This window comes from Artemia franciscana, chromosome 3, assembly GCF_032884065.1.
Source record: "Artemia franciscana chromosome 3, ASM3288406v1, whole genome shotgun sequence".
NCBI classification, from domain to species: Eukaryota; Metazoa; Arthropoda; class Branchiopoda; order Anostraca; family Artemiidae; genus Artemia; species Artemia franciscana.
The window spans coordinates 7,024,718-7,047,372 of NC_088865.1; the positions used below are offsets into that span (position 1 = coordinate 7,024,718).

At 31.2% G+C, this 22,655-nt stretch overlaps 1 protein-coding gene across 1 annotated transcript in view; it reads left to right on the forward strand.

Moving 5' to 3' along the window:
* The window catches only part of LOC136024816 (WD repeat-containing protein 11-like), a gene marked incomplete in the record, with an annotated part of 191,926 nt that overhangs the window by 166,884 nt on the left and 2,387 nt on the right, over positions 1–22,655 (forward strand). The window contains 3 exon segments of the mRNA XM_065700296.1: positions 4,967–5,070; positions 8,480–8,649; positions 21,324–21,435. Coding sequence (XP_065556368.1) covers positions 4,967–5,070; positions 8,480–8,649; positions 21,324–21,435 — 386 coding nt within the window.

Genomic DNA, 22,655 nt, shown 5'->3' on the forward strand with positions numbered 1-22,655 from the left:
AGACTCCTAAATCCCCACCGAACCAACCACTAACGAAACTTTTACGGCGGTAGTTTTACGTTGTGCACGCAGTGCTAGTCTCTTTAACATACTCGTTTCGTATTATATGTATGGATGAAACGTTCTCTAATGATTTTTTATCATTAAACACCGGTTAAATCAACAGCTTAATGAAACACCGGTTTCAATTCTGTAAAACTCAAAATTAAAGAGTTTGACGATTCATAGTATTTGATAATTATTAATTTGAAATTGAGAATTTGGTCAGCGCATCCTCTTCCCTTCCTGCAGCCACTGAAAAAGTACTAAAAAAAGTGCTAAAAAAAAGAAAACTAACCTTTTGAATTAAACAAGAATATAGTAAAAAGTTTTTGATTTTTTTTTCTGGTCTTAGCTGAAATATCTGCTTTTGTCATTTTTGCTTCTTCTCTATCCACTGGCTGAGATTACCCTCGTTATTTTTGGCTGTTTAATTTTAATTTTCTTGTTTGTTATACGTCATATATAGCAAGTGCGGCCTTAAAAATCTATTTAAACAATAGAGATATCGTTTATTCATTGTTATGAAACACTTAAATGGCTTCAAATCTGGAAAGTTTTATCAAGAGATAAAAGCATGGAAATATACAAAGAATGTACGAAGATATACAGGAAAATCAGAAAAATAATAAAAAAAAACGTTAAGAAAGGAACATCTGGAACACCTTTATAGATTTTTTTCGACAGTTCTGTGGAATTCATTATTACAATATAATTCAGCTGTCCTTTGCCAAAACCCAGTATCTGCATAAAATATTGAGTCCATCTTTGATATAGTGTGTTAAGTGTAATGGATCCCCCAACAAGTTTACTTCAAGGGATCTTGTTTTTACTTGGTGTATTATATGGTGTATAGCGTATTTAGTATTTAATAAATGAATGAATGAATGAATTCTCTTAAAACACTTTTTAGAGCATCTCTAAGTCTAAAAAGTATAACCATACTAAGCATTTTTTTTTTTTTTTTAGAATCTTCTTTATAGAATGCTAATTTTAGCATTTCTTCGTCTACTAATAATCATACTACGTAGTTTGATTCCACCAAAATCAAGCTTAAGGAGGAATTCAGCCCATAGTAACCGACAATCTAAAAGTGTGTTTAAAAATCAAACTGTCAAGTGAGGAAGAGTTAGCATTTGAAGCTGATTCAGAAAAAATTGGCTGTTATTTTGGCTAATCATAATAGTACAAGTTTATTTAAAAGCAATTTTATGAGATTGTGGAAAAATAGCCCGATACCCCTTGAAAATAGTATCGGGTCGGAATGAAAACGTCACCAATAGAATCACGGTAGACAAAAACTGTAAGTAGGACAATTGCAATTTTCGTACTGACAAGGAAGCTATGATGTGTCCCTTTTATATTTTTCTTCCAGCGGTGATTACACCAGATTTTAAAAATTATCACACATAAAGATCAATAAATTAGATTTTTAAATTTCTGTATCAGAATAAGATAGAACAACAAACATACAACATTCCATGGGGTGTAGACTCGTATTAATCATTATTATTATTTATTGTTCAAAATATTATAATCAGTATACTTTGTTTATTCTGTCGTTTCTCATGGGACGTAGTGGAGGTCATTTTCCCCGTAGTAGCATAATATTGTTAGGTATGAACACATAATGAGTCAGAGGTAATAGGCTTCAGATAATCTGTGCAGGATTTCGTCTCTTGTTGATAGAAGAGCATCGCCAAGCTCTGAAAACAATGTTGTGACCAAGGCACATCATCATCAGCATTTTGACTGACGAATTTCGACGATTCAAACTGGACTTACTAGGAGTATCACAAATTCATATCTCAGGGTAAGAAATATGAAATTAAGTGGTATAGACTTTATTTACTCAGGAAGGAACCATGGGTACATTTATAGGGAGTAGGGCTCATGATGAATAAGGAAGCTGCTAAGTGGTTTTTGGGTTGGAAAGATATTAATAATTGAATCTAGTCACTCATTTTACGATTAAAAAGTGGAGGGCATCAGTCATAGTAATGTATTGACTGTTGCAAATTTAAAGATTGTGGTTAAGGCCAGACAAGCTAGATATCAGTGTATTTTTGGTATTTAATGTTTAGTGCTTTAAAGTTGAGTTTTGAGTTTTTCTGCCTTCATTTCTCTTCCAGGTAGAAGGTGACCGTGACCGCGACCAACCAGTTAATGAGAAGCAACTTTGGTGGTCGCGGAATCGGTATAATGCCTATACCTAAGACTTGGAAGAGAAGAGGAGGCAAAAGATAACTCTTGGACAGTTTAGCTTTAGAACCAACTCTGACAAAGAGTGGTTAAACGATCGCCGTTGGAGAGTTTGAGTAATATCCTGTATCCAATCATAGATGGTGAACTGGGAGAGTTTAGCAATAACCTCAACATCAAATGACACTAGATAACTCTAGTAATATCCTCTAACCAACCATAAACGGTGGCTACAGCAGGCACCACCTCCTGATCAACTTCGCAAGGAGAAAAATGCCACACTTTACAGTAGTATATGCCTCTATAGAACTGACTGACGGAGATAGTAATGACTCAGATAAATTTCTCTTACAGCTATAGGGACAGATAGATAGGGTGTCAGGTAGAAACATGGTGTTTTTACTAGGAGAATTGAGTTCCAATGTAAATAGGGATAGGGATAGATGGTAACCTAGCCCAGGTAAATTCGGTGTAGAAAAGAAAACAGTAATGACATTGTAGGTATAACTATCTAGTTATAAGCAATACAGTGTTCAGTCATAAAATGGTTCATAAGTTAACATATTGTTCGTTTTAAGGTATTAAAGCTAACTCTATTGATTTTTTTTTATTGTAAACCGAAGACGGGCAGGATCAATGCGATATACTAGGTTATATAGTAGTGCTGTTCTCGATGTTAAAAGTAAAGATCACCATGTACTAGCGTCTAGGGCTAATTTTAAGCAGGCATTTAAGAAGGGCAACTATCTTCTGGGAAGCTGTGGCGTTGGTTACTCAATGAAGAGAGTTTGAGAGAAACTTTCAAGGAACAGTTGAATGCTAAATTCAAGAGTTCAAATTTTTACAATTTAGAAGATATATGGAATAATTATAAGGAGATAATGGTTGAAATAGCTGATGTTGCCTTAGGCAAGAAAGTAAGGACCGCAGCTAAGAATATTTGTGAAAATGCTTTATGTTTAATACAGAGCAGGAGGAGCTTTTACAAGAAGCATGTGAGTGATAGATCATATGAAAACAAGAGGAATATAAAGGGAAAGAAAGAAGCATTAGAATATGAACTGCAGGGGTGTCAACTGTAGACTATGCATAAAATCGCTGAAGATCTTGAAGATGCAGTTAAACGGCATAATAATAAAATATTTTACTGCCATATCACTGAATTGAGAAGAATTAGGCAATCTGGACTTGTCCCAATTAAAGGTAGGAACAGAGCCACAATTAGTGATTAGGAAAGAGTTAAAGAAAGGTGGGTAAAATATTTTAAAAATGGGCTAAACAGGGATAGAGTTACAGGAAAAGATATAGAGGGAAATTAAAAATTTTGTGACACTTTGGATGTGAAGGAAGATTTGTTTTCTGAGGAATAAACAGTACTAAAAGAATTGAAAATAATAAGGCCCCAGGCGCTGATAATGAGGTGTATGAGTTTCTTCAATTTGGTAGTTATGAGGTTAGAAATAAGTTTTTGAAGATTATGAATATGATTTTTGAGAAATGGGAATTACGATGACTAAGTTGCTAAGGCTAGGAACAAGTGAAGATAAAAAGGTGACACTAGGTAGCAAAAAGATTCATCAACTGGAAATCTTCAGTGATTTATGTAGTATTATTAGTAAAGATGGTTAATTTGTTTTTGAAGTTGGACTAGTTTGGAAGAATATAAAGCTAATTCTGCGAACCAAGATTAGAATACAGGAACATCTGTGATGACAGTTGTCACATATGGCTCTAAAGCATGGTTGCTCCGAATAATGGAGGATGATTTGCCAGACGTTTTCCAGAGAAATTGCCTACAGATTGTCTTGGATACCCGACTGACTGACCATATTTTAAGCAGTAGGCTGTATGAAAGGTTTGATTTAATCCCACTTTCCAGGGGAAAATAAGAGAAAGGTTGAGATGACATGGGCGTGTTCTGCGGATGAAGGATGGTAGATCGCCAAATATTGTTCTTTCCGACCGATCGTCTAGGGCTAAACAAAAACCAGGTCATCCTCGTTTACAGGTGGGAGGATTTCGTAAGACAAACGGAACTTCTTGGGAGGCTTTAAAGAGGGAGGCTTCGGATAAATTGGGATGGAGGAGAAGCCTGCATGGCTTCCTCGCACTACTCGTAGTGCTCATGTACCGAAACAGTATCATAGTGCTCATGTACCGAAACAGACTTGCAGTGCTCATGTACCGAAACAGACTCGTATTGCTCATGTACTGAAAATAGAAAGCAAATTTTAACACACATAGTTAGATTTTCTGTGATTTTATAAATGATTGATATTGAGACAGATAATGTTATTGATTATTTTATGAGTGATAAGCTTTTGATGTATATTATTCTTCCGTGATTTTCAGCGATTGGATTTTCCGTGGTTTAAAATTATGACTATTAATTAGATTTCTCACTAAATTTTGAAAACCTGGCTCTGAAAATATTCCGTTTTGTGCTCAATCGAAAAAAGCTATACGGTTGGAACTATGCTGGATAATAGATAGAAATAATTTTTGGCCCTGATAAAATAAGAGGAGGTAAGCAATCCTATTAGTCTGATTTATATTTGCATTAGTTTTCTTTGAATTATTTTATTCCGATTGTTTGTTCAAATTCTTCTTAAATTCAGAGATGTTAGAAACTATATCAGGTAAAAATATTTTTTTAAAGAAAAATTTTGAGGAAAATCTAGATAAGAAGGGCTTATATAACTATTGACGAAAATTTTGATTCCAGAGCCTGTTTGATATCTTTAGCAGAAGATAGAACTTCAGAAAAGTTTTCTAGCACAATTAAACTTGTTGCAACTAGTCTCATGACCGGAGGAAAACTATGGGAAGGTAAATATTATATTTTAGTTTTTATATATAGTATATCATGGGCTCCAAGAGAGAGGAGGGGACATGTTGTATTTTCCGAATTTCTGTAAATTAGCTTTCCTAGTGTCTGTACATATATAGCGACTTATTTATTATTACATTTTCTTTTTTCTTTCCTTCTCTTTTCCCTTCTTTTGCTATTAATGCTTTTTTTTTCAAATTTTGACAATCACTTTCTAGCTGATCATTGTCTCAGAATCAATGTGCCATCGTGCGACATCACTGTCTCAGAATTATCCCTCGATAGCCTTTTGATTTTTGTTTGGGTACTATTTACGCCACAAAGTCTCTAAAACACTCTTTTACAAAGACGTGATATTTTTGAATTTTACAGAGGGTAATAGAATTTCCACTTTCCACATGGAATGAGTCTCCTTCAAACACTTTAGGTCCATTGGTTTAAATACTGTCACTCCTGGGCAAAATAACAGCAAAAAATTAACATTTCTCCAAGACCTTGTTTCTTGAAAAAAAAGCAAAATCTGTGTTCTATAAATGAGGTTTGGAATATCTTTAATACGGCACCCTGATGTGCTGAATTTTGATGTTTAATTTTTTGTCAAGATCACTTTCTTTGGGGGTACTTTTCCATAGTTTCTAAAATTAGGTGAACTTTTTTACAGGCTCACAACGTCTTATAAGTAAACTTGAGCTTAATAAATTTCACGTGTTTAAAACCATCATATAAATTTAATTCATTTATCCATGTATTTTAGTCAAACCTTCTATTTCTTTTTTTTTGTCATTATCCCCAGGGGTCTTTCTTTACTTGAATGCCAGCCCATTTATAGCTGACTTGTTTTTAAGTCAACTAGAATATAAATATATGATGGATAAGAATAATCCAATTAATTTAAAACATGCTTTGTCAAATAATAAAAGATATTTAGATGATATTTTGGTCTTAAATTGTAAGGATTTCATTGATATTTCTAAAAATATATATCCATCAGAGCTTATTCTTGAGCCTAGTCATGGCGCTGGTCATGAAGATCATTTCTTAGATTTAAATATTAATATTTGTGATAATAATAAATGAAGTTTTAAAATGTATAATAAAACGGATGATTTTGATTTTGAAGTGATTAGTTTCCCATTCCCTGAAAGTAATATACACTCAAATATCACATATTCAGCGTTTTTCTCACAGTTACTTCGTTATGCAAGGATTTGTAGTAATTATATTGATTTTAAAAATAGATGTAAAATCTTAAGCCAAAAATTGATATCAAGATGTTTTTCTGCAAATAAATTAACTTGGCAATTTAAAAAATTTAGTTTTCATTATAACGAACTTTTAAATAAATATCAAAAGAATTATCTAGAAATACTTAAAGAAATTTTTAACTAATTTCGGAGGTTCGAGAAATATTGTCACAGCGCCATTTATTTTGAATTGTGTTTCTAATTGAGCGGATTTTCTAAAAAATTAGCCACATGGTAAAGATGAATTCTATAATTGTTTAGTTCATTCAGGTTTTTCGCAATGTGTTAATATTTGTGATTTGGTAAAATTTATAATATTTAGTTTACCTATTGTTGTTAAAGGGAGGGATATATTAACAGGATAAGCTTGTTTTAGTTTTACTTGGTTGTTTTACATTTGCTGTGTTTTTTTCATAGGCATGTATTTTGGGGGTGATACCTGACGCGGGGATGCCATGGATATTCTGTGGTAGCCACAACACTGTGCTGGGTAGAGAATTTAAAGTGGTGAAACCCTATATAGGCCAGTGTATTCTCCTGATGAGCCCTTATGTTGGGTGTTGCCTCTGAATTATTTGTCTATATTATTTTTTCTATTGTTTGGTAAATGACAACTTATACTTATTGACGACATGACTGCCTATTCATGGATTATTCTTTATGGTTGATTGTGTGTGGCTATGCTGTTTGACCTATGTGATTGTATGGATGAGTAGGGTTAAGGCCTCATTCAAGTGCTGGTCTATATTAATCACTAATTTAGGAAAACAGTCTTCCTTTTCTCCTTCTCTCTTTTTTTTTTTTTTTTTTTTGTGTGTTTGTGCTGTAGCATTGGCGATATCTCTTTTCATGATATATATATATATTTGAATATTTGTATATGTATTAGTGCCCGACCGATATGGATTTTCGAGGTCCAGTACCGATATATCGGTTGTGTACCGATGCGATATCGATATAATTTGCCGATAAAGTTACCACCGACAAAAAAAAAAATCTTACCTAAAGTTTAACTGCTTCATTCTCTACCCACATTCATACTCACATGTCTCTTCGTGGTCTGTTACACACCAAAGTATAGCCTAAATAATTCATTGCGAATTTCAAAATTTATGCCCTTTACAAGAATTATTTGATGTTCTTTATTTTTTCTGATCAGCAGCTTCTGAGCCCACAAACGAAATGGCGTATATTTGGGGAATGAAAAATAAGAAAAAAAAATCAATCAAAGAAGCTGGTTGAGTTGCATAAACACAAATACGAGACAATCTGATTGAAAGACGAATAAGATGTTTATTGAATTTGATTATTCTAAACCAAAATTTCAATAGCAGGATTTTGAATTTGAATTGTTCACTTATTAATGTGAAAACTTTACTTTACATTCGTATGATATAGTCTCTTACTAATGAATCCATGCTAGGCACACTGGATGAAGGGGTGTAGCTAGAGTTTTAAGTTTTGAGGAGGGATTTAAAGTATGTGTCGACAAAATCGTCTAGTATGTTGACAAATCTGGACACATAAGCTAAATTTACACGATAAATTTTCCAAGATGTTGATACGCGGTGGCTAGACCTTGGATCCCCACTCTTCCTTGTCTGAAAACACACCCTCTTCTCCTTAGCTTTGCTTCTGACTTTATATTATGGTTTCTAACTGATTGAATCTTGAATCTTTCACCCACGCATGTGAACATTTATTAAACAAAAACGTATGGTTTATTGTATTTTTTTTAGTTGTTTTGGTAGAGGATGTACATTCTTGAACTCATCTTATATTTAGAACATTGCTGCACCGGATGTGCATTGACAAGTATTGAAAATAAGTGTACTTTGACTCACCTCTGCTCCTTTCTCCACCATGGTCAAACTTGACTGGTAGCTCCGCCCCCAAGGACCAGACAAGCAAAAATTAAGCTAAGGAAATCTGGCTTCATCTTCTATTATCGAAAGTAACGTGCAATTTTCAAAATCTAGCGTTGGTGGGCAATTTTGTTATCTTTTCTATTGTTTTGGACGAAAATAACAGAAAATCCACTTTATAAGAAAAATACAAGACAGGTATTTTCAAAATCCAGAAGGAGGGGGGGGTATCGCGAGGGAAAGAAATATACCACTGATTGAAGCTTCTCTTTTATGACCACTATCTATTTTCTTTCTAGGAATTGAGCTGCTTGTCCTGGCTGGTAGAACCAGTGATGCTTGCAATTACCTACAGTCGTCAGGGAAATGGCCAGAATCCGCTCGTATTGCCCGTGCATCTTTAGACAAAGAGAGAACAACTGAACTGATGAGAAAATGGGCTGAATACTTATTTCAAAACAAAAATAAGGTATATTCAATACCTTGTTGCTGCCATTTTTATAAAAAGGAATTGAAAAAATTTAGTGAGACTAAACTTCATAACTTGTGTTCCTTGAAAACAAAATATCAGTTTCAGTGAGGAAAAACTTCATAACGTGTATTCCTTGAAAAATTAATTTCTTTAATATCTTTAGAACTTTTATTTCAAAACAAAAATAAGGTATATTCAATACCTTGTTGCTGCCATTTTGAGAAAAAGGAATTGAAAAAACTTTAATTTCAGTGAGACTAAACTTCATTACTTGTATTCCTTGAAAACAAAATATCAGTTTCAGTGAGGAAAAACTTCATAACTTGTATTGCTTGAAAACTTAATTTCTTTAATATCTTTAGAACTTTCATTTCAAAACAAAAATAAGGTATATTCAATACCTTGTTGCTGCCATTTTGATAAAAAGGAATTGAAAAAATTCAGTGAGACTAAACTTCATAACTTGTATTCCTTGAAAACAAAATATCAGTTTCAGTGAGGAAAAGGTTCATAACTTGTATTCCTTGAAAAATTAATTTCTTTAATATCTTTAAAACTTTTATTTCAAAACAAAAATAAGGTATATTCAATACCTTGTTGCTGCCATTTTGAGAAAAAGGAATTGAAAAAATATTAATTTCAGTGAGACTAAACTTCATTACTTGTATTCCTCGAAAACAAAATATCAGTTTCAGTGAGGAAAAACTTCATAACTTGTATTGCTTGAAAACTTAATTTCTTTAATATCTTTAGAACTTTCATTTCAAAACAAAAATAAGGTATATTCAATACCTTGTTGCTGCCATTTTGAGAAAAAGGAATTGAAAAAATATTAATTTCAGTGAGACTAAACTTCATTACATGTATTCCTCGAAAACAAAATATCAGTTTCAGTGAGGAAAAACTTCATAACTTGTATTGCTTGAAAACTTAATTTCTTTAATATCTTTAGAACTTTCATTTCAAAACAAAAATAAGGTATATTCAATACCTTGTTGCTGCATTTTGATAAAAAGGAATTGAAAAAATTCAGTGAGACTAAATTTCATAACTTGTATTCCTTGAAAACAAAATATCAGTTTCAGTGAGGAAAAACTTCATAACTTGTATTCCTTGAAAAATTAATTTCTTTAATATCTTTAGAACTTTTATTTCAAAACAAAAATAAGGTATATTCAATACCTTGTTGCTGCCATTTTGAGAAAAAGGTATTGAAAAAATATTAATTTCAGTTAGACTAAACTTCATAACTTGTATTCCTTGAAAACAAAATATCAGTTTCACTGAGGAAAAACTTCATAACTTGTATTGCTTGAAAACTTAATTTCTTTAATATCTTTAGAACTTTCATTTCAAAACAAAAATAAGGTATATTCAATACCTTGTTGCTGCCATTTTGATAAAAAGGAATTGAAAAAATTCAGTGAGACTAAACTTCATAACTTGTATTCCTTGAAAACAAAATATCAGTTTCAGTGAGGAAAAGGTTCATAACTTGTATTCCTTGAAAAATTAATTTCTTTAATATCTTTAAAACTTTTATTTCAAAACAAAAATAAGGTATATTCAATACCTTGTTGCTGCCATTTTGAGAAAAAGGAATTGAAAAAATATTAATTTCAGTGAGACTAAACTTCATTACTTGTATTCCTCGAAAACAAAATATCAGTTTCAGTGAGGAAAAACTTCATAACTTGTATTGCTTGAAAACTTAATTTCTTTAATATCTTTAGAACTTTCATTTCAAAACAAAAATAAGGTATATTCAATACCTTGTTGCTGCCATTTTGATAAAAAGGAATTGAAAAAATATTAATTTCAGTGAGACTAAACTTCATTACATGTATTCCTCGAAAACAAAATATCAGTTTCAGTGAGGAAAAACGTCATAACTTGTATTGCTTGAAAACTTAATTTCTTTAATATCTTTAGAACTTTCATTTCAAAACAAAAATAAGGTATATTCAATACCATGTTGCTGCCATTTTGATAAAAAGGAATTGAAAAAATTCAGTGAGACTAAACTTCATAACTTGTATTCCTTGAAAACAAAATATCAGTTTCAATGAGGAAAAACTTCATAACTTGTATTCCTTGAAAAATTAATTTCTTTAATATCTTTAGAACTTTTATTTCAAAACAAAAATAAGGTATATTCAATACCTTGTTGCTGCCATTTTGAGAAAAAGGAATTGAAAAAATATTAATTTCAGTGAGACTAAACTTCATTACTTGTATTCCTTGAAAACAAAATATCAGTTTCAGTGAGGAAAAACTTCATAACTTGTATTGCTTGAAAACTTAATTTCTTTAATATCTTTAGAACTTTCATTTCAAAACAAAAATAAGGTATATTCAATACCTTGTTGCTGCCATTTTGATAAAAAGGAATTGAAAAAATTCAGTGAGACTAAACTTCATAACTTGTATTCCTTGAAAACAAAATATCAGTTTCAGTGAGGAAAAACTTCATAACTTGTATTCCTTAAAAAATTAATTTCTTTAATATCTTTAGAACTTTTATTTCAAAACAAAAATAAGGTATATTCAATACCTTGTTGCTGCCATTTTGAGAAAAAGGAATTGAAAAAATATTAATTTCAGTGAGACTAAACTTCATTACTTGTATTCCTTGAAAACAAAATATCAGTTTCAGTGAGGAAAAACTTCATAACTTGTATTGCTTGAAAACTTAATTTCTTTAATATCTTTAGAACTTTCATTTCAAAACAAAAATAAGGTATATTCAATACCTTGTTGCTGCCATTTTGATAAAAAGGAATTGAAAAAATTCAGTGAGACTAAACTTCATAACTTGTATTCCTTGAAAACAAAATATCAGTTTCAGTGAGGAAAAACTTCATAACTTGTATTCCTTGAAAAATTAATTTCTTTAATATCTTTAGAACTTTTATTTCAAAACGAAAATAAGGTATATTCAATACCTTGTTGCTGCCATTTTGAGAAAAAGGAATTGAAAAAATATTAATTTCAGTGAGACTAAACTTCATTACTTGTATTCCTTGAAAACAAAATATCAGTTTCAGTGAGGAAAAACTTCATAACTTGTATTGCTTGAAAACTTAATTTCTTTAATATCTTTAGAACTTTCATTTCAAAACAAAAATAAGGTATATTCAATACCTTGTTGCTGCCATTTTGATAAAAAGGAATTGGAAAAATTCAGTGAGACTAAACTTCATAACTTATATTCCTTGAAAACAAAATATCAGTTTCAGTGAGGAAAAACTTCATAACTTGTATTCCTTGAAAAATTAATTTCTTTAATATCTTTAGAACTTTTATTTCAAAACAAAAATAAGGTATATTCAATACCTTGTTGCTGCCATTTTGAGAAAAAGGAATTGAAAAAATATTAATTTCAGTGAGACTAAAATTCATAACTTGTATTCCTTGAAAACAAAATATCAGTTTCACTGAGGAAAAACTTCATAACTTGTATTGCTTGAAAACTTAATTTCTTTAATATCTTTAGAACTTTCATTTCAAAACAAAAATAAGGTATATTCAATACCTTGTTGCTGCCATTTTGATAAAAAGGAATTGAAAAAATTCAGAAGGACTAAACTTCATAACTTGTATTCCTTGAAAACAAAATATCAGTTTCAGTGAGGAAAAACTTCATAACTTGTATTCCTTGAAAAATTAATTTCTTTAATATCTTTAGAACTTTTATTTCAAAACGAAAATAAGGTATATTCAATACCTTGTTGCTGCCATTTTGAGAAAAAGGAATTGAAAAAATATTAATTTCAGTGAGACTAAACTTCATTACTTGTATTCCTTGAAAACAAAATATCAGTTTCAGTGAGGAAAAACTTCATAACTTGTATTGCTTGAAAACTTAATTTCTTTAATATCTTTAGAACTTTCATTTCAAAACAAAAATAAGGTATATTCAATACCTTGTTGCTGCCATTTTGATAAAAAGGAATTGAAAAAATTCAGTGAGACTAAACTTCATAACTTGTATTCCTTGAAAACAAAATATCAGTTTCAGTGAGGAAAAACTTCATAACTTGTATTCCTTGAAAAATTAATTTCTTTAATATCTTTAGAACTTTTATTTCAAAACAAAAATAAGGTATATTCAATACCTTGTTGCTGCCATTTTGAGAAAAAGGAATTGAAAAAATATTAATTTCAGTGAGACTAAACTTCATAACTTGTATTCCTTGAAAACAAAATATCAGTTTCACTGAGGAAAAACTTCATAACTTGTATTGCTTGAAAACTTAATTTCTTTAATATCTTTAGAACTTTCATTTCAAAACAAAAATAAGGTATATTCAATACCTTGTTGCTGCCATTTTGATAAAAAGGAATTGAAAAAATTCATTGAGACTAAACTTCATAACTTGTATTCCTTGAAAACAAAATATCAGTTTCAGTGAGGAAAAACTTCATAACTTGTATTCCTTGAAAAATTAATTTCTTTAATATCTTTAGAACTTTTATTTCAAAACAAAAATAAGGTATATTCAATACCTTGTTGCTGCCATTTTGAGAAAAAGGAATTGAAAAAATATTAATTTCAGTGAGACTAAACTTCATTACTTGTATTCCTTGAAAACAAAATATCAGTTTCAGTGAGGAAAAACTTCATAACTTGTATTGCTTGAAAACTTAATTTCTTTAATATCTTTAGAACTTTCATTTCAAAACAAAAATAAGGTATATTCAATACCTTGTTGCTGCCATTTTGATAAAAAGGAATTGAAAAAATTCAGTGAGACTAAACTTCATAACTTGTATTCCTTGAAAACAAAATATCAGTTTCAGTGAGGAAAAACTTCATAACTTGTATTCCTTGAAAAATTGATTTCTTTAATATCTTTAGAACTTTTATTTCAAAACAAAAATAAGGTATATTTAATACCTTGTTGCTGCCATTTTGAGAAAAAGGAATTGAAAAAATATTAATTTCAGTGAGACTAAACTTCATAACTTGTATTCATTGAAAACAAAATATCAGTTTCACTGAGGAAAAACTTCATAACTTGTATTGCTTGAAAACTTAATTTCTTTAATATCTTTAGAACTTTCATTTCAAAACAAAAATAAGGTATATTCAATACCTTGTTGCTGCCATTTTGATAAAAAGGAATTGAAAAAATTCAGTGAGACTAAACTTCATAACTTGTATTCCTTGAAAACAAAATATCAGTTTCAGTGAGGAAAAACTTCATAACTTGTATTCCTTGAAAAATTAATTTCTTTAATATCTTTAGAACTTTTATTTCAAAACAAAAATAAGGTATAATCAATACCTTGTTGCTGCCATTTTGAGAAAAAGGAATTGAAAAAATATCAATTTCAGTGAGACTAAACTTCATTACTTGTATTCCTTGAAAACAAAATATCAGTTTCAGTGAGGAAAAACTTCATAACTTGTATTGCTTGAAAACTTAATTTCTTTAATATCTTTAGAACTTTCATTTCAAAACAAAAATAAGGTATATTCAATACCTTGTTGCTGCCATTTTGATAAAAAGGAATTGAAAAAATTCAGTGGGACTAAACTTCATAACTTGTATTCCTTGAAAACAAAATGTCAGTTTCAGTGAGGAAAAACTTCATAACTTGTATTCCTTGAAAAATTAATTTCTTTAATATCTTTAGAACTTTTATTTCAAAACAAAAATAAGGTATATTCAATACCTTGTTGCTGCCATTTTGAGAAAAAGAAATTGAAAAAATATTAATTTCAGTGAGACTAAACTTCATAACTTGTATTCCTTGAAAACAAAATATCAGTTTCACTGAGGAAAAACTTCATAACTTGTATTGCTTGAAAACTTAATTTCTTTAATATCTTTAGAACTTTCATTTCAAAACAAAAATATGGTATATTCAATACCTTGTTGCTGCCATTTTGATAAAAAGGAATTGAAAAAATTCATTGAGACTAAACTTCATAACTTGTATTCCTTGAAAACAAAACATCAGTTTCAGTGAGGAAAACCTTCATAACTTGTATTCCTTGAAAAATTAATTTCTTTAATATCTTTAGAACTTTTATTTCAAAACAAAAATAAGGTATATTCAATACCTTGTTGCTGCCATTTTGAGAAAAAGGAATTGAAAAAATATTAATTTCAGTGAGACTAAACTTCATTACTTGTATTCCTTGAAAACAAAATATCAGTTTCAGTGAGGAAAAACTTCATAACTTGTATTGCTTGAAAACTTAATTTCTTTAATATCTTTAGAACTTTCATTTCAAAACAAAAATAAGGTATATTCAATACCTTGTTGCTGCCATTTTGATAAAAAGGAATTGAAAAAATTCAGTGAGACTAAACTTCATAACTTGTATTCCTTGAAAACAAAATATCAGTTTCAGTGAGGAAAAACTTCATAACTTGTATTCCTTGAAAAATTAATTTCTTTAATATCTTTAGAACTTTTATTTCAAAACAAAAATAAGGTATATTCAATACCTTGTTGCTGCCATTTTGAGAAAAAGGAATTGAAAAAATATTAATTTCAGTGAGACTAAACTTCATAACTTGTATTCCTTGAAAACAAAATATTAGTTTCACTGAGGAAAAACTTCATAACTTGTATTGCTTGAAAACTTAATTTCTTTAATATCTTTAGAACTTTCATTTCAAAACAAAAATAAGGTATATTCAATTCCTTGTTGCTGCCATTTTGATAAAAAGGAATTGAAAAAATTCAGTGAGACTAAACTTCATAACTTGTATTCCTTGAAAACAAAATATCAGTTTCAGTGAGGAAAAACTTTATAACTTGTATTGCTTGAAAACTTAATTTCTTTAATATCTTTAGAACTTTCATTTCAAAACAAAAATAAGGTATATTCAATACCTTGTTGGTGCCATTTTGATAAAAAGGAATTGAAAAAATTCAGTGAGACTAAACTTCATAACTTGTATTCCTTGAAAACAAAATATCAGTTTCAGTGAGGAAAAACTTCATAACTTGTATTCCTTGAAAAATTAATTTCTTTAATATCTTTAGATCTTTTATTTCAAAACAAAAATAAGGTATATTCAATACCTTGTTGCTGCCATTTTGAGAAAAAGGAATTGAAAAAATATCAATTTCAGTGAGACTAAACTTCATTACTTGTATTCCTTGAAAACAAAATATCAGTTTCAGTGAGGAAAAACTTCATAATTTGTATTGCTTGAAAACTTAATTTCTTTGATATCTTTAGAACTTTCATTTCAAAACAAAAATAAGGTATATTCAATACCTTGTTGCTGCCATTTTGATAAAAAGGAATTGAAAAAATTCAGTGAGATTAAACTTCATAACTTGTGTTCCTTGAAAACAAAATATCAGTTTCAGTGAGGAAAAACTTCATAAATTGTATTCCTTGAAAAATTAATTTCTTTAATATCTTTAGAACTTTTATTTCAAAACAAAAATAAGGTATATTCAATACCTTGTTGCTGCCATTTTGAGAAAAGGCAATTGAAAAAATATCAGTTTCAGTGAGACCAAACTTCATAACTTTTATTCCTTGAAAACAAAATATCAGTTTCAGTGAGGAAAAACTTCATAACTAGTATTCCTTGAAAACTTAATTTCTTTAATATCTTTAGAACTTTTATTTCAAAACAAAAATAAGGTATATTCAATACGTTGTTGCTACCATTCTAAGAAAAGGCAATTGAAAAAATATCAATTTCAGTGAAAAAAAACTTCATAGCTTGTATTCCTTGAAAATTTAAGTTCTTTAATACCTTAGAACTTTTCCTGAAGTCCCTTTTGATGAATCTGATATAAGAAGGATTTTCCAACTCTCAGGAATTTCTGCCTGATTAACGTGGCAATCGTCACCATTGCCTTAATGATTTGCAAGTAATCATTAGCTAAAATATGGCCTAGTACCAGAAGATTCGGTCGCTTATCTCCAATGTTGAGTATCCAAACCCTAAAGGATGCGGGTAATTCCAGTCATGGTGCAATATAACATATCTCTTGAGCCCAGGCCCCGAAGATGGTATACCTTGGTATACCACTAATTAAATTTTTGCCCTTTGTCCCTGGAATTTTGTCTGTTTAAGCTCCTTTTAAAGGAAACGGGCTCTTAGGGATAATCTCCCGTTGAAAAATCTTCAAATACTTAGTATGGATACCCTATTCATGTGACAAATTAGGGTATTAAATGAGATGCATTGGTACACATACTTGGTACGAGGGGCAGTAGTAGATGCACTCATAGAAACAGCCATTTGTGCCACATCAAATTTCTACCGTAGAGGCTGTAATCATGCCCAATCGCTGCTAAAACTTGTTCTTGAGGCCCTATTCTGGTTCCTCTAGAGGAGTTCTAGGGCCCTTACAAAAAGTGGGCATCCATATTCATAAACCTCAGACAACTTTTGGTTTAAACTTACATTCATTATTCAGTTGCTTGTGTAAATCTTATTCCTTAGGGCCTGGGTACCTCAAATCTCTAGGAGATTGCATATTTGCCAAGATAGTAAATTAGGATGTCAAAAAGATAGAGAAGGCGTGGGTTTATTGGCCATGGAACTGGTAAATATAGGCTTGAAAACTACGAAATGGAAGTTACGTGTCATTTATCGGAAAATTGTCAGCGCAAGTCTTTCCTGGAGGAAATAAATCGCTATAACAAAATTCAGATTACTACTAAATTTATTTTTAAAATAAATTAATTTAATTAATTAAATTTATTTAAAATGAAATAAAATGCTCAGATTACTGAGCATATAGCAATAAAACACGGAGTTTAAGAGTTTCGCCCGGCTAAACGAAGGTCTTGTTTTCTTCGTCTGATTTTTATAGTAATTGCTGAATACATAATTTAACTGCATTTTTGAATTAAAATGAAACTTTTCTAAGTACTCAGTTCGGGCGCCCTCTTTTCATGGTAAACTGCTCTACAGGTAGAAATAGCTCGTCAGAGGGAGACTAGTGCATGCACTTGTATATAACAGCCATCGACGCCACATCTGGTCTCTTATTTGGAGGCTATAATGGTACCCAATCAGTGCTAAATCATATTTTTAATCCTTTAAGTGGTACTAGAAGTATTCTAGGAGGCTTTAATAAAATTGGCCATTCATATCTATGAACTTCATACAACCTATGGTTTAAAATATCAACTTTTAATCAGTTACCCGCAATAATCGCATTCAATAGGGCCTAGGTATATCAAATTTCGAGTAGATTACAGAACTATCAAATATATGCAACTGAGATGTGGAAAGATTTGAGAAGACTTGATGGAACTGGTAAATATAAGCTTGGAAATCGAGAAATCGTTTTTCAGAAAATTTTCAGTGAATTTCTTTCTTGGAAGTGGTAAATTGACGTAGCACGATTCAGATAGTGTGGATGCCCTAACGTTTTGGAAAACTGCGGTAATAGTTGAGAGAGAGAGAGAGTAGTGCATGTACTTTTAGAATACTACCATTCTGTTTAATCGTACCATTTTTGTAGCGTTTGTTGTACCGTTCATGTACCATTCTGCGTCACATTAAATCTCCTGCTTAGAGGCTGTAACGTCCTGCTATGGGGCTGTAATGTCCTGCTTAGGGGCTCTAATGTCCTGCTTAGGGGCTATAATGGTGTCTTATTAGGGCTAAAGCTGGTACTTGTGTGCCTTTACATTTAAGTTCTTTGTTTCTGACGTCTTGAAATTGAGAATTGCCAAAGTTGTTTGTTTCAGTTAGAGAAACGTATTTATGATTCCCACGTTTTATGAAAAAAAGTTTTGTTTGACAAGGTTTGTTCGATATTCCGCCAGATGTTTTCGAATGATGGGTAAGAGGTATTCAGAACAGATTTAAAAACAAGTATAATGTATATAAAAATAAGTACAAAATAAGCATGGATGTAAAAACTAGTTGGAGCTTCATCGAAAGAACCTGGGACTGATATTTTGAATGAACTGTGACAGAGGAGGGTTCGTAGCTGTGAGGGCAGCAGTGCTTCTGAATTGTAACGAATTACTAGTAGTAATATTAATAAAGATTCTTGAAAGAACTTTAAATAGTGCCAATAAAACATTTATTGGTTTTAGATACTTCACGATCCTAGGCTAATTGTATTGCCATAATCATACAGCTTGGCTGTGGTAATTAAGAAGGCATCGTGTGAAACTTTTTGTCAAGTGTAAATTTACTACCCAACCTATTCTATTAAGCGAATTACACCCAATTGATTGGTCCGATCCGCGGTCAAGTGGCTTACAAAGGTTATAAGTTGATAACAGGTTTCTATTTTATTTACTGTTTTCTAAAATCAAACTGGGTTTGTTTTATCTTGAAGGCAGGATAAGAATATTCCTTATGCAAACCAAGATTTTTCAATAACAAATTTGTTTTTGTTAAAGAAACGTATTTAGGCTTATTAGGTTTTAGCTAATAAAATATTTGATTTTCAGATCCAGATTTTTTTTTCTTTAGATATTGACTATGAGTAATTAAACAAATAGTAACAACTAGAAGCTAGGCAGAAATAGATACTAGATGATGAGAAATTGGAGGTCGAATGATCTTTTAGGCATAACATAAAAAGTCAAGTTCAATGAAATTACTAACAAATAAAAATATAAATATCGCATATTCAAAATACTCAGTCAGTTCCTGGACGTTCAAAACCATAATGTTTACATTTTAAACATAATACGAAGCGTAGAACCAACCAAATACTCTACTGCTCCTAACCCCAAGGGAAACCATTCTAATTACTTTGGCTAAGTTGGAAAAAGATCTATTGTCAATATTTTTTTAATAATAATTGTAATAAGATTTATTGTCAACATTTTCTAATCTAAGAAATGTATAAAAGATAATTAAAAAATTCAAAGTTCTTCTGATAAAAGTAAAAAAGAGCCAAGTTACAACTGAAAAAGAACAAAAATCACTGATTCCTGGTTTATGCAACACATTTTTGAAAAACATTTTCAAACGAACTGGCTCATGCTATTTCCTTATATCTCTAGAATTCTGAAAATCTAGCGCTTTACAGAAAAATAAGATTTGTTGATTTTTTTTTCGGCCGGTCCTTTAAGGGTTTTTCCACTCCTATTTCTGTTTTGTAGCGTCGGTTTTGTGTTTTCAGCAAAGTGGTAGTTTTTCAGAATTCTACAAACATAGGAAAACATCATGAGCAGTTTGTTTGAAACAGTCTTTCAAAAATATGTTGCGTAAGCCATGAATCAGTGATTTTTCTTCGTTTTAAGTTTTAACTCCGCCCTTTTCCTTCATCAGAAACACATTGATTATTAAAATGTTAAAGGCTTGAAAATAGTGCTAATAAAAAATTTGAGATATGATTATAAAATAACTATTTTATTGTAAATAGAATCACCTCTTCTTATTCAAAAAAAAAAAAAAAAAAAAAAAAAAAAAAAAAAAAAAAAAAAAAAAAAAAAAAGGCAGCTCAAGATATATACGAAAAAACTAGATCCGTCTACCATCTATAGAGGAGTCTCTAGGGTTTAAGAGCAATTTAAATATCAATAATTAAAGCATTTCTTATTTTTGGGCAAATATTTGGCACCAAATATCTTGTCTAATTGTATGTGTTATAACTATATGACTTACTTTGACTTAAGTCTCCTGCCGGGCACTGCTCGGCGTAGAAAGTGACGTCTGCCTCCTCCATCCACTTCGGTCCATGGCGAGTATTTGCTCTTCGCCCTGTCTGATGTTTGCAATCGTCAAGAACTCGGACAGGCTGTCGGACCAACGTTTCTTCGGTCGGCCGCGAGGTCGCTTCCAACCAACTTTGGTAGGGTCGAAGTCATAGATCATCTTTGCGGGTAGATGTGGGTGGCATTCGAAGCAGATGCCCAAACCATCGTATGGTTCGCTCGGCTGCTTGAGTCGAAAACCAAGACTGCTTTGTGAGCTGCAGAAGCTTCTCATTGCTGACGAAGTCGGACCATCGTAGGCCTTCAATCCTCCTCAGGCTCTTCGCATGAAACACGTCTATTTTCTTGAGGGTTGTAGCTGATGCTAAATATAGTTAGTGTTATAGTTAGATGCTAACTATATAGTGAACTTATTTATTTTCAGCATTAATTTTTTAGTTTTATAGGGTAATGTGTTTTTGTTCTACTACTTTCAGTCATTAATATTGTTTTTCATTTTTTTTTTATGATTAACATATTTTTTTTTCCGGTTTATCCTCTATAGAGGAGTGTTTGGGGATAAAGAGTAATTTAATATCGATAATTAAAGCCTTTCTTATTTTTGGGCAGATAATGGGCACTAACTATCTTGTTTAATTGTGTGTGTTATGACTAAATAGTGTAGTTATTAATTTTCAGCATCAATTTTTGAGTTTTGCAGAGTAATGTGTTTTTGTTCCAGTACTTTCAGTTATTAGTATTGTTTTTCATTTTTTTTTTTTACTAATTCACACATATTTTTTTTACCGGTCTATCCTCTATAGAGGACTGTTTGGGGGTTTAAGAGTAATTTAAGATCAATAATTAAAGCCTTTATTATTTTTGGGTAAATAATGGGCACTATCTTGCCTAATTTTATGTGTTATGACTGTATAGTGTAATTACTAATTTTCAGAGTTTTGCAGAGTAATATGTTTTTGCTCTGCTGCTTTCAGTTATTGATATTGTTTTTCAGTTTTTTTTTGTTTTTTTTTTTACTGATTCACAATATTTTTGTTCTTTTCAGATCGCTTCTATTCAAGTTCTGGTGTCAGTCTGTGACATGGTTAGTGCTGTTGAATATGCAATGATGTCTCAAGACCCTGTACTAGCTGGATGCATAGCCTCGCTTGTCACTGGTAAATTTTCCCCCTGCCTCTTCCTCAATTATTTTGTTTCTCCTCTCTCTCTCTCTGCATCTCGAAGAGAAGAAACCAAAGTAAATATTCCAAGAAAACCGAACTGCTGTAAAAATAGAAATATAAAAAAATAGAAAAATAGAAAAAATAAAAATAGAAATAATAAAAATAGAGTTTAACAAAAGCAGATTTATAAGAGACGAAAAAAAAGGTCATTGAAAGGCACCGTACCTAAGCACACGTGAGGATAGTTTTTAAGTTTTCTTGCGATCCAGGTTTTAAGAAAGTAAAAAATGACTGAGAAAACAAGATATTCTGAGTGTTATCCTAATGATGAGGGCTACCGAAAAAAATAGTCGCTAACATAATAATGAGTAAATACTAGAGAGATGAAGGCTACCAAGAAAAGGTAAAGAGACCTACGAGGCAAGAAATTAAAACTTTAAAGCGTGGCTTGGGTCACAGCGATGATAATTAAATTTTTTCTTTATTATTTCAAGCTAAAAAAAAAGCAGAAGGCTTTTTCCTTGCTAAAAAAAAGCAGAAGGCTTTTTCCTTGCTAAAAAAGCAAGGCTTTTTCCTGCTTTCCTGCTGAAAAAAGCAGAAGGCTTTTTCCTTACTAAAAAAAAGCAAGGCTTTTTCCTGCTTTCCTGCTAAAAAAAGCAGAAGACTTTTTCCTTGCTAAGAAAAGCAAGGCTTTTCCTGTTTTCCTGCTAAAAAAAGCAGAAGGCCTTTTCCTTGCTAAAAAAGCAAGGCTTTTTCCTGCTTTCCTGCTAAAAAAAACAAAAGGCTTTTTCCTTGCTAAAAAAAAGTAAGGCTTTTTCCTGCTTTCCTGCTAAAAAAGGCAGAAGGCTTTTTCCTTGCTAAAGAAAAGCAAGGCTTTTCCTGCTTTCCTGCTAAAAAAAGCAGAAGGCTTTTTCCTTGCTAAAAAAAGCAAGGCTTTTTCCTGCTTTCCTGCAAAAAAAGCAGAAGGCTTTTTCCTTGCTAAAGAAAAGTAAGGCTTCTCCTGCTTTCATGCTAAAAAAAGCAGAAGGCTTTTCCCTTGCTAAAAAAAGCAAGGCTTTTTCCTGCTTTCCTGCTAAAAAAAAAGCAGAAGGCTTATATTTTCCATAGGGAGACATCAAAATAGTCTTCTCCTCTGGGGTGATCTTACCGACTCAGAAGCAGTAGATTTTTGAAACAAGGTTGTTGGTATATACTACCTGGAGACCAAGCTTTGA